Source organism: Oryctolagus cuniculus, chromosome 17 (genome assembly GCF_051225735.1).
Source record: "Oryctolagus cuniculus isolate XC-2025 breed Fujian yellow rabbit chromosome 17, ASM5122573v1, whole genome shotgun sequence".
In the NCBI taxonomy this organism is placed as follows: Eukaryota; Metazoa; Chordata; class Mammalia; order Lagomorpha; family Leporidae; genus Oryctolagus; species Oryctolagus cuniculus.
Window position 1 is genome coordinate 44,422,434 of NC_142883.1, and position 12,735 is coordinate 44,435,168.

Here is a 12,735-nt window from a genome sequence, read left to right on the forward strand (position 1 = left end):
GAGGAGGACCGTCAGGGTAGGCCGGCCGGGGCCCCAGACCTCAGGAGTTGCCTCGGCCTCACCCGGTAGGCACTCACACTCGGACGTCCAGCATGATGCGCTTGTCCTCTTCCACGTGCACACCCCAGATGCAGTCCTGCCCACGACCGTAGGGCTCTGGCCAGTTCGGGGAGAGCACCACGCCGGCTGAGTCTGTAATCTCCCCGCTGCACACGGCTGGAAGGCAGGGGAGGCCCGGGAGGTGCATCCCCTCTATGTTCCCCCTCCCAATACCACGTCCTGGGGCTGCTACCTGCCCGAGGGGTGCCCACACAAAGCTGGGAGCCACCCCACCCAGGGGAAACCCAAGTCACTCGTGTCACAGGGCCCCTGTAGCCCCAGGTTCTGAGAGCGCTCACTGACCTCGGCAGGCAGGCTCTGTCTCATTCCACTGGGGATCGTGGGGGTCGACACACTCAATGATGATGGAGCCCTGCTCCAGCGTGTAGCCAGGGTCACAGCTGAACTCCACAGTGGTACCCACAGGGTAGGAGGGCGCACTGCTGCTGAAGTTGCCGTATTTGACAAAAGGCTCATAGCAGTGGCCCTGCTGGAAGGCTGTAAACCACAGGCCCCGCCTGGCTCAGCCTCCCCCGGGTCAACACAGGGCACAGGCGTCCTCCTACTCCCCTCCCCACAGCCTTCCTGCTTTTGAAGACGAATGTCCTGAGCTGGGGTGTGTGTGTGTGTGTGTGTGTGTGTGTGTGCAGGGACAGCCCAGAGCATCCACCCCTGTTAGGCTCAGGGACCTGGCTGATGGTCTTTGTATCTCTGGTGCCTGGTTTTGTGTTTAAGTGCACAAAAGGTGCTCAGTTGATGTTATTTATTTTGCATGAACATATGCATACACAAATGGTTCTGCACTGTCTTATAGCAATTCTCATTCCCTAAAAAGGGCTTGGAGCTTTTCAAATTCATTCCCTTGACCCAGAAGGCCTGGGTCCTAGCTTGGGTTTCCTGAAAAGATGGGGCAGGAACCCTGGACCCAAGAGGAGGGGCAGCGAGAGGGGGCCAAGGTGCTGTGAGCAGGGGCTGGCTTGGAAGCCATGATAGAGTAGAGGCGGAAAGGGGGAGGTGCCAGTCCCAAGTCTGCTCCCCCTGCCCTGTTAGGTCCCAGCAAGCTCACCCTCATAACGCAGGGCCATGCCTGCGGCCGCCCCGCTGCTATCAGTACTGAGCTCCACAAAGAAGTGTCTGCCAGAGCTGAGCAGGCCCTCGATGGGGAGGTATTCCACCTCGTAGGAATCGTACACAGGTGGGGCCTCCACGTTGTCTCCGTTACGAATGATGAGCCTGGGCCAGGAGAGTAGCAGCTGTGTGGCTGGTGGCTGGCCCAGCGGAGTGTGGCCCCTGGCTCGGGTAGCGTCCCTCCGACGGAGTGTCGCCAAGCCAGATACCCCCTCCTCCCTGCCAGGACAGCCCTCACCTGTCGTCATCCTCCGCCAAGGAAACCTTCTCGAAGTGCAAGTGTAGCCGCTGGCCCTCTGGAGCCTCAAGCAGCCAGTGGCAGGTGAGGTTGTTGCTGTAGTTGCCAGGGAAGCCGGGAGACACGATGCGGCCAGTGGTGGCGTTGCGGATCACTCCACCACAGGCAGCTGGGACACAGGGGCATGGGACTAATGGCAGCTGGCCTGACCCCGGGCAGCCCAATAAGCCTGCCTCCCTAACCCAGCCCTGTGCCCTCTGCCCAGGGCAGCAGGGACCTTTGGCTGTCTGCCGTCTTTGCTGTCGTGGTCCTGAGGTCCATCTTTTGGCCCTGCGACCCTGAGCTCTAGGCAGCCTGGACTCCAGGATCCTACCTCCCAACCTTTCACTCCTCAGGACTGTTGGTCACCGCCGGGGGCGGGGCAAGTCACTTTCCCTCTCTGTTGACTCCTCCTGTGGAAGGCCTTCCCTGGTGCCAGCCAGGCCAACCTTACTGAAGCGCATTTACTCGGGGCTCCGCCCTTCTAGGGCCCACCCACAACCTCAAGTATTTTGCCTAGAGCCAGGTGTTGGTTTGGCTGTGTCCTTTAATGAGGACTCCCTGGGCAGGGCACAGAGTGGGAGTGGAGCAGGAGTGACTTCACAGGGGGCAGGACCAGATCAAGGGCGATGAGCGCCTGATGTGTGAGCCGTCTACACCTGAAAGCTTGTGCCTTTCGCAGACAACACTGCCAGCCTCCCACGGCCTTGGACACGTTCCGAAGTAGCGGTCCGGGTATTTCTGACCCCTGAGGGCCTCTCCATTGCTGACTCCTGTTTTGGGACTGTCCTTTCTTTCCAAGGAGAGGCTGAGCGGCTTGCCTGTGCCCGTGAGTGAGGATTTCTGGGTTATTCGGTCACAAGCTCCTAGCAGTTAAGTGGGGCCAGAGAAGGGCCCCCAAGCCAGAGGAGGGCGGTGGGGTCCAGGAGGTGTGATCCTCTCCTGAACTCACCTAGCACTCAGAGGCCATGCCGCCAGGACCAGGAACCAGGCTACTGGCGCCTGGGGCGAGTCTCTCTCCTGCTTCTCTGCAGAGAGGGCAGACCTAGCTTTATGCGTGGAATGGAACGGAACTGCCCTTTAAGTCTCCTCACGCCCCATCCTTTGCTTCCAGTTCCTCCGTAGCTCCTTATCACCCTCGGGAGAGAGTTCCAGCTCAAAGTGACATTCAAGTCCTTTATGAATCCCACTCGCTGGACTCAGGGCCTGTGCACCCACCACGCTGCCTCAGTCTAATGTTTCAGTAACCCTTCCCAGCCCCGTCCTCAGGAAGCCCTGGCTTTGGAGCAGCTCCTCTGGCCTTGGATTCCACCCCCCCTGCCCCCAGCACCCAAGCTGACCCACCACAGGCTCCTCTGCAGAGAGCTGTTGCCAGTCTTCCCACCAGACAGAGTCCCTAGGGCAGAGAGCACATCTGCCTTACCCATCTCTGGCTGTGACTGGCGCCCAGGAAGAGATTACAGAATGAAATAAAATGCAACAGCCCAAGCCCTCTCACTCCCACCCACCCTGCAAAAGAGAAAAGAAAAAAAGCCCAAGCCGCCTCTTCCACTGCATGCCGGCCCCTCCCCACTTCCTCCTGCCACAGCCCCAGACCAGGACCTGGGAGTCCTCCTCCACTCACCCCCTTTGCCTCATGGGTGTCTCTGGAACTTCTTCCCTCTACTCCATTCCCAAAGTCCCCATCTAAGTTCAAACCTCCTTGCCTGGCTGGCTCCTAGCTTCAGACACCACCTGGCTAAGTCCTAACGAAAAGTCCCCAGCTCCATGCTCCTCCTCTCAGAAACCTTCAACAGCTTCCCACTTCGTCTTGGAATGGCATTCAGGGCCCTCCCACTGCCTTCTCCACGTGTCTCAGGCTTCAGCCAAATCGGGCTGTCTTCCATGTCCCTGAGCATCCTCGTTGTCCTGCCTCTGTCCACACTGTTCCCTCCAAACCATCAGTGCCACCTCTCCTAGGAAGCCTCCTAAAATGCCCCCTGAAGAACAAAAGCTTCAGGGGCAGGCATTTGGGGCAAGGGTTAAGACACCACTTGGGATGCCTGCATTCCATATCCGAGTGCCTGGGTCTGAGTTCCCGCTCCATTCTAGCTCCCTGCTGAATGTGCACCCTGTGAGGCATCACCCAGATGATGGCTCAGGTAGTTGGGTCCCTGCCACCCACATGGTGACCTGGACTGAGTTCTGGGCTCCTGGGTTGAGTCTGGTCCAGTCGTGGCTGTTGTGGGCATTTGAGGAATGAAACAACAGGTAGAAGATCTCCCTGTGTCTGTCTCCCGAATTAAAGGAAAGCAAATTTTAAAAATAATTTTTAAGAAGAATGATTGCTGGCTCCCCTCCCAGCTCACTTGAGGTCTCTTCCCTGGGACTTTTTATCTTCCTGTCCCTGGCAATTGGTGACCTGTGTGCTTTCTCTCCCCGCCTTTCCCAGACCTGTGGGCTTTTTGAGGGCAGAATCTGTTTAGTTCAGTTCTGTGCCTCCATATAGTATGTGCTCAATAAGTGCAGGTTAGGTGGATGCCACTAAGATGTGTGACCATTTTTCTGGCTCCCTTATGGAGAACAAATGAAAGAGCCAGACAGTAACAGAGGGCAGGGGTAAGACCCCCCTCCCCCACAATCCTGCCCCCAGCTCTGAGCCCTCTCCCCTAGGGCCACTCACCGATGCAGACAGGCTCCCGGGAATCCCAGAAGGGCTGAGTGGCATTGAGACAGGTAAGGAGCCTGGCGCCCTTCAGCTGGTAGCCAGTGGCACAGTGGAAGCGGGCACTGCCTCCAGGGTGGAGGCTGGTGACAGTCACATGTCCGTAAGCGGGACGCTGGGGGAAGCGGCAGCTCAGGAGATAAGCTGCAAAGAGAGAATGGGTGACCCTGTGTGTGATGGGAGTGCGGTCAGTGTGGGACGGAGAGAGGCCTGTCAGCATTCTGCTGGCCTGCCTGGAGGCTCCACACTCTACTCATGCAGAGCCTGACTCCAGCTTCCTGCTAACGGGCACCCTGGGAGGTGGCAGCTGATGGCCCAAGTACTTGGGTCCCTGCCACCCATGTGGGAGACCCGGATGGAGTCCCAGGCTCTTGAGTTTAGCCTGGCCCACCCCTGGCTGTCATGAACATCTGGGGAGTGAACCAGAGGATGATCACTCTTTCTCTGCCTTTCAAATAAATAAGTAATTTTTAAAAAACTTTCCCCAGAATTCATTGAGGCATGTTGAAAAACTTGATTGGCAAGGGCTGTGGACTCCTTTTACAACCAGGATGGGGCCAGAGTGGGGAGGCAGGGGCTGCCTTGCTGGAAGCCGGGTGAGGGACAAGTTGCTTTGGGAAACCCGTAGCTTTTGGAGTTGTCATACCAAGTATGACCGAATGGTGGCAGCAAATCCTACAAAACTGCTGGGCAAATTGTAAGCCTGGGACTGAGCTGGTGTGGGGATCCTGCCTTGGGTTTGAGAGGTGGGAAAGAAGGCCTGGAGGGATCAGGAGAGAGGCTGAGAAGGCTTGGGCTACAGGACTTGCCAACCTTGGGATGGTAGGAGGGATGGGGACTGTCTAGACTGAGGAACCTGGGTCTGGGAGCAGAGGGCCACCCTCACTGAGCACACCAGGCTGCTGGGGTAGGTTCAGCAGGGTCTCTAATGGTTTTTACCTCCTTCCTGTGGATAGCGAAGGGGCTGCCTCTGGGCAGACCAAGGTCCAGAAACGAGTTTTGTGACTTGCACTCATCCTGGCCTCAGTTTCGTATCTGAATGTAGGAGATGATTCCTACTCCTCTCGCAAAGGGTCCTTGAGGGAATGGCCACTGAAGGGCTAATCGTGACTGGCAGACAACAATGGACGGTGCTCAGGAGGTGGACTCTGGGGTCAGACTGCCTGGGCTTGAATGCAGGCTCGGGTACTCGCTGTGCTACCTTGGGCAAGCCACCTAAATTCTCTATGTACCCCATGCTGTGGAGGTCAAATGGCGGGGCACCTGGAACAAACACCTCACACACCAGCCCACTGCTACTGGTGATGGTCTTGGGTCATAACAGCCCCTTGTAGCCTCATGCACTTTTCAGCTCTAAAGTCTCCCCGCTCCTCTTACTTGGTGTCTGCACTATGCGTGGGAAGAAGGATGGGAGGGCAGAGAGTACTAGCTGATTTTCAGGTGCAGAAAGTTAAGCTTCAGAGAGACTCTGCCTCACCACACAGCAGGAAGTGTAGAGCTACAGCTGGAACTCCTGGCTCTAAAGTCCTTTGCTCTCCCTCCTACTCTGCCCCCTGCTGCCCTAGTTGAGGTAGAAATCTGGGTCCAGGTGCAGGCGCTGCAGCATAAGGGGTTAAGCCACCGTCTACAGTGCTGGCATCCCATTTGGATGCTGGTTCAAGTCCCGGCTGCTCCACTTCTGATCCGGCTCTCTGCTGATGTACCTGGGAGAGCAGTGGAAGATGGCCCCAGTGCTTGGGACCCTGCACCCATATGAGAGACTTGGAAGAAGCTCCTGGCTTCAGCCTGGCCCAGCCTTGGCTGTTGAGGCCATTTGGGAAGTGAACCAGCAGATGGAAAATCTCTTTCCCTCTCTCTTTCTGTAATTCTGCCTTTCAAATAAATAAGATAAATCCTTGCTAATGGCCTGGGAAAAACAGCTGAAGATGGCCCAAGTGTTTGGGTCCCTGCTATCCATGCTGGAGACCCGGAAGAAGCTCCAGGTCCTGGCTTCAGCCTGGACTTCACAGTCATCCAGGGTGTGAACCTATGAATGGAAGATCCCCCCCACCCTGTTTCTCTGTAATTCTTTCAAATAAATAAATAAATAAATCTTTTTTTAAGATTTAATCTGGGTTTGGGGGTCAGAGAAACCTGAGAGAGCAGCCAAGCCTGCCCTGGGCGGTCGCGGCTGGCGCCCTCTATGCTGATCTGGGGAGAGGCCTTCGGCCGGGAAGGGATGGGGAGAAGAGTGTGGGGCAGAGTGGAAGGGGCTGGGCACCTTGCAGACACCCAGGGAGATGTAGTCCCTGCACTGTAACTCCCTCTCAGTCCTGAACACAGCTCTGGGAGGGGAGGCCCCATTTCACAGATGAGGAAACTGGGCCTGGACATGGTGAAGGCAGGAGGCTGGGGGCAGAGGACGAAGGCCCTGGACTTGGACTCCGTGGTGGATAAAGTGCCACTTCCCAGGATGAGCTTCTTCCTGTTGCCATGACAACCGTTCCCGGAGCGCCCGCTCCACTGCAATCTGTCGAGTTATTTTCTCACTGGCGTCTGTTTCTGGGGCCAAGTTCAGTGCCAGGAATGTTCAGGATGGAGGAGGGGGATGCCTGTCAGGGCCCTCTGCCTTCCCCACTATGCCTGAGCCTGTGGGAGGGGAGTTGGATATTGGTCCTTCCAGGAGACCCTTATGGGGGCCATCCTGGTGACCTGCAACAGCAGCTTGAACAGCTCCCACCCAGAATGGGTACCAAGCCCCTCACCCCTTCTCCTGGCACCCTCTTTCTCCAGCCCACAGAGACGCGCGTGTGAGCACACGCTCCTCCTGTTCCCATCTCTGGGATCAGGGCTAATTACAGCCTATAATTAGGGGAATTACACTCATTAAGGAAAGAGCTGATCATTGACAAAAACTGGGCCGAAGAGGGAGGGCTTCTGGGAGCGGAAAAGGAGGCAGGGCTGGGCCAGCTCTCCCAGCCTCTCCTTTGGGTCTGCTCCCCCTTGCCTGGCCTCCAGCGCTGCCATTCAGCCACCTTTGTCTGGGCCCACAGAGGCGGAGTCTGGAGTTTTGTGCAAAGGAATTTGCAGCAAGAGAAGGTTACCGTGGCGTGAAATCATGCCGGCTGCCGGGACGATTGATGAGCGGTTCAGGAGGCTGGCCCGGCTGCCTAGATACTCACCCCTGTCCCCACCTCTCCCTTGTCCCTGCCAACCTCCTGTGCAACCCCTGTCCATGGCCAGGATCCCTGCTGCCTTACCACAGGGCTCCCCAGTGCGGGTGGAGAGACCAAGGTGGGACACGTGGTTTACTTAGGTGGGGCTCCAAGCACCCCCATTTCCTGTGTGCCTGCCCCCTGCAGAGCTGCCAAGGTGGTCCATGACAATGCAGACAATCCCATGATTGTTCACACAGATTACTTCCCTATTAGCCCGCCCCAGTTAACCCAAGTAGAAGCTCAAGCTGCCTTTGTGTCAGAAAGGTGGGTGGGCAGGAGGGAAACCAAGGGGAGCAGCAGAGTTCAAGGCCCCTTTCTTTCCCATCCCCATCCCATTCAGTGTCAGTGTCCTTAATGGAGATAATGCTGAGCACCGGCCAGGCACTGTTTTGTTTAATTCTGACCTTGACTTTGTGGGATGAGCATTTTGCTTTCATCTTACAGAGAGGAAAAGGAGGGCCAGAGAGGTCAAACTGTCCAGGGTCAGTAACCAGTGAGAAGATACACAGACCTGCCCTTTGCAGTTCTGTGACTTCCCATCATGCCACCTTCCCAGAGGTGTTCCAAGCTACCTTGGCGCATAGGCTGAGTCCAGGCTGGCAGCTGAAGACCTGACTTGTCACAGTCAAGCCTCTTTGACCTTGCCGCCTTGCATTTGGGGAAAGAGCCTATTGCTATGGCCTGTTTAAATGTTTGTGTCCTCTGATGACCCTGAACTCACTTAGCTGGTTCATCTTGATACTTCCAGTGATCAGCACAGGCCTGGCAAGCAGCAGGCACTTAGCAGAACTTACTGAATGAATCAATGAGTAAGTGACAGGCGGCACATCTTGGGGCTACCTGACCCTGAGTCAAAATCAGCGCTCTGTGGGGTGGTGGGTAGAGACAGGAGGATCCAGAGGTGTCAGATAGGCAAGACTTCCCTTGGGTCATTCTGAGCCCCACTGGGCACCTGTGCTGGTGGTGCTAGTTGCTAGCCCCTTCTTGTGCACCTGTAATGGGCACCAGAGACCATGGCCCCGCTGCACCCCCAGGAGGCTCCTCCCTCAGCTGCCCTTACCTTGGTAGTGGAAATGGAAGGTGCCAGGCCCAGCAGGTGGTGGGAGGCTCTGAAACCTCAGGGCTGCTTGGTGGGTGGGGCTGCGGATGACTTGGCCTCGAAGCAGGAAAGATTGGTTGGCCAGGGGCAATGGGTCAGGGCCCCCCAGGCCCTCCACAGTCATGGTCTCCCCTTCCCGGAGGCTGATGTTCTGGACCTGCCAGGGGATCAGAGAGAAGAGCAGGGCAGTCAGACTTGCTGCTGTCTGAGGCTCCCGCAGGCCATGACAGCCCCAGGCCCCGAGCTGGTCACGTCAGTGCAGCAGGAGCTCAGTTTATCCCTGCGAGCTGGGACCTGAACTTCAGAGACATTTGGAAAGTTACCCAAGGTCCTGTAGAGATTATTGGCAGACATGGGATTTGAAAGCACATCTTTCTCTGTGTCGAACATTTTATATGTCCATCAGCGGTTTTCTGTCCTTTCCCTTCCCTGGGCACAGCTTTCTCATCCATGAAGTAGAGGTGGGGTCAGTAGGTTGAGCTAGAACAGTGTGAGGTCTTGAGCGTTGAAGCCATGTGCCCGGCTTTCCTTGGCCATTCTCTGCTGCGTGCCTCACGCTCAGCCACCCTCTTCCCCAAGCCAGCAGCTCCCCTGGCTCCCATCTCAGGAAATGCCCTTACTACTCACCAGGGCCCCCAAGTCAGAAGCTGCCATCTTGCCTCCTCTGTCATGCCCCACATCCAGTCTGTCATTCAATCTGTTAATGGCATCCCACGTCTGTTCACTACTCTTGCCACTTCCACCCGCAGCTCCTGGCCATCATCGCTGGATGGATGCAGAAGCCCCCCCATACCGCCCTGCCTACCGGGCTGGCTCGGCTTCTACCTGCACATTCATGCTTTCTTTTCTTTTCTTTCCTTTTTTTTTTTTTTTTAAAGATTTATTTATTTATTTGAGAGGCAGAGTTATAGACAGAGAGAGGGAAAGACAGAAAGAGAGGTCTTCCATCTGCTTGTTCACTCCCCAGTTGGCCACAACAGCCAAAGCTGTGCTGATCCAAAGCCAGGAGTCAGGACCTTCTGCTGGGTCTCCCATGTGGGTGCAGGGGCCCAAGGACTTGGGCCATCTTCTTCTGCTTTCCCAGGACATGGCAGAGAGCTGGATCGGAAGTGGAGCAGCCAGGATTCCAACAGGTGCCCATACAGGATACCGGTGCCACAGGTAGATGCTTAACCTACTACGCAACAGCCCTGACCCCTACATCCACGTTTTCTGAACTGCTGCCAGTTCTGACCAGCATGGCCTTGTGCAATCCATGAAACCTGCAGCATCTAACCCGAGCTCCTTGTTTGGCCCTCAAGGCCGTGTCCTGTGTGGCCCCTGTTGACTGCTCACCTTGGCCCCACACTATGCCCCTCCACATGGCAGCTGCAAATCCCTCCTCTCTCTCCCTGCTCTAGACCTCTTGCTCCAATACCTCCCCCTGGCTGTTGTGGGCTCTTCTGTCCTCGGTCCTAGAGCACACTTCTGGTCTCCCTGCCTCCACGCAATCTAAGAACCAGAGAGCAAGTGGCAGTATGGCTAGGTGGAAGCAGTGCTGGTTCGGGAGCCCAGATGCCAGGAGTCCCCTCCTAACCACATGGCCTTGGACAAGTACGCTCACTATATAGGCCTCTGTTTCCTTGTTTTAGAAAATGCCTTGAATAGATCTTTGCTGCTGAAAAGGTGGTCCCTGGACCAGCAATATGAGCATCACCAGGAGCTCATAGGAAAAGCAGTCTCAGATCCCGCCCCAGACTGCCTAAATCATAGCCTGCATTTTATTTTTTTAATTTAATTTTTTTTTTTTTTTTACAGGCAGAGTGGACAGTGAGAGAGAGAGACAGAGAGAAAGGTTTTCCTTTACCATTGGTTCACCCTCCAATGGCCACTGCAGCGGGTGTACCACGCTGATCCGAAGCCAGGAGCCAGGTGCTTCTCCTGGTCTCTCATGTGGGTGCAGGACCCAAGCATTTGGGCCATCCTCCACTGCACTCCCGGGCCACAGCAGAGAGCTGGCCTGGAAGAGGAGCAACTGGGACAGAATCCGGCTCCCTGACCAGGACTAGAACCCGGTGTGCCGGCGCCACAGGCAGAGGATTAGCCTAGTGAGCCGCGGCGCCGGCCATAGCCTGCATTTTAACAAGAGCCCTGGGAAGCTCCACGCCCTGATCCCTGTGCCCTCCCATGTGCCCACCACGTTGCTACAAGGCAGGGCCTCCAAGGGCTAACAGTGGGGCCAGTTCAGTGCAATCCAGTGAGCCACCAAATCCTCCCCAAACTTATCTCCCAAATGTTCCAGCTGGCTCCTCCTCTCTTTGTTGCTGTCTTGGCTCCCGATCACCTCCTGCCCATTGTTCCTCTCCTGAGAATGGCCTTCCAACCATCTGTCTCATCCCTCCCTCCCCAGCTCAGCTCCAGGCCTTGGCTGCCCCAGAGAAAATCATGTCTCTGCTCTACCCAAACCCTGCTGGTGGCTTCAGCTCGCCCAGATGACGACGACTAAACTTCCCAGCCCACGGCTGGCTCCAGTGACTTTGCCAGCCCCCCTCACCTGCACTGCACTCACAGATGCCCCTCCCGCCCAGCCACTGGGCACTGTCACAGGGGCTTCTCCTGGGGTGGCCGGTCACCCTGTGAGATCTCAGGGCCACTGTCCTCTGCTTGCCAGGTGAGACTTGCTAGTCCCTCTGCCCCCGGTTCTCCCCACAGGTGCTCACTCATCTCGCTATTAAAGCCTGCTGTGGCCATTTGGGCCACAAGGCCCTTGTCACTGGCCAGTCTTAATAAAGACGAGTGGAAAGGGCCTCTGTTGCGGCGCAAGCCCCATACTGGGGCTCTGGTTCAAGCCCCGGCTGATCCACTTCCAATGCAGCTCCCTGTTAATGTGTCTGGGAACGCAATGGAGGATGGCCTAAGTGCTTGGGACCCTATCATCCATGGATAGGGTTCTTGGCTTCTGGCTTCAGCCCCTGACCTCCTGTCATGGTCATTTGGGGAGAGAATCAACGGATGAAAAATCTCTCTCTCTGCATCTCTCCCTCTGTCACTCTGCCTTTCAAATAAATAAATTTAAAAATAATTTTTTAAACAAGTGGAGAGTGAATGTGTGGGCCGCCATGAGCAGAGAAGTATAGCAGATGCCACACCAAGACCAAGGAGAGGACAGCTACAGGCTCAGGGCCCCTCTGAGGGTAGGTGCTGAGAACAGATGTGTCCTGGGGCCTCCCAAGGGCAGAGCTGGGCAGGGAGGTGAGACCTGGTAGAATCTGGGGGGCTGATGAGAAGGCTCCAGGCAGGGCCCTGGGGGCAGAAGCGCCTCCTCTGTGCAAGGAGCGCCCCGCCCGCCTGGCCTGTTTGGGTGGCGGCTCCCTGACCATCTGCTGGGGACGCTCCTCAGGGAATTCCTGCAGCAGGCGGAGGCCGGATGAGGTCCCTTCCAACTTGGAGATTCTGTGATTCTAGAGTTGGGGAAACAAGGCTCACACACGTGGAATCTGTAATTACCCAGAAACGCCAGGCAGCATGTAATTCCGCCTTAAGTGGAACCGAATGCGTGCAGCAGGAATCCTGGAGGGGACAGCCCAGGGCTTGGAGACTCTGGGGAAGCACTTGGAGCAGGTGGGGCTCAGAGCAAAGGGAGGAGGGAGGGGGAGGGAGGGAGCACGTTCACTGCAGGGCAGTCACTAGGAAGGCAAAGGCAGAGGAGTGCTGAATTCACTGTTTTCTTCCCAGTTCCCCATACACCTCTAGCTTGACCTCTGGCTCCCTGCTCCCGATCTTGCTGGCTTGCTGGTAGTGGTGGCGGCAGCAGCAGCACTCCCAACCGCTCTCAGAACACCTACAATGTGTCAAGCCTTGTGCTCCTGTACTCCATGCTTTAGGCATCCGCTTTCATCTTCCCCCAATTCTATAAGGTAGGTGCCAAAATCCCCATAGTAAACAGAGGCTCCGAGAAGCTAAGGAACTCACAAAAGGTCACCAGCTATTAAGAGACCCTCTCTTGCTTCGCCAAAGGCAAAGACAGCTCCCTCCCCTCTCAACCTCACGGCAGCATCTCCTGCAGAAATAGATTTCCAGGCTCCAGGCCCACGGGTGTAGCAGAGAGGAGGATCCTGCCCTGGCCTAGCTTTTTCTCAAGACGCTAGGACTTGAATTCCCACAAGTCTGTCTTCCCCACCATGCATCTTACGAAGCTGGGAATAAGGGAGCTGAGAACCTGTGGCTCCTTCTGGTCTGGGGGAGGCACGAC

The 12,735-nt window shown here is 56.4% G+C and overlaps 2 protein-coding genes across 5 annotated transcripts in view; one reads left to right on the plus strand and one right to left on the minus strand.

Annotated features, from left to right (window-relative positions):
* PIPOX (pipecolic acid and sarcosine oxidase) overlaps positions 1-12,735 on the plus strand; it is a 105,857-nt gene that overhangs the window by 8,627 nt on the left and 84,495 nt on the right. The gene's annotated exons all lie outside the window — the stretch shown is intronic.
* The window catches only part of SEZ6 (seizure related 6 homolog), a 45,272-nt gene that overhangs the window by 3,857 nt on the left and 28,680 nt on the right, over positions 1-12,735 (minus strand). For all 4 annotated transcript variants that reach the window (XM_008271002.5, XM_008271001.5, XM_008271000.5 and 1 more), the window contains exons 4-9: positions 8,466-8,661; positions 4,167-4,352; positions 1,466-1,634; positions 1,166-1,332; positions 403-597; positions 78-216 (exon numbers count right to left, since the gene is read on the minus strand). In XM_008271002.5, coding sequence (XP_008269224.3) covers positions 78-216; positions 403-597; positions 1,166-1,332; positions 1,466-1,634; positions 4,167-4,352; positions 8,466-8,661 — 1,052 coding nt within the window. The remainder of the gene's footprint in view (positions 1-77; positions 217-402; positions 598-1,165; positions 1,333-1,465; positions 1,635-4,166; positions 4,353-8,465; positions 8,662-12,735) is intronic.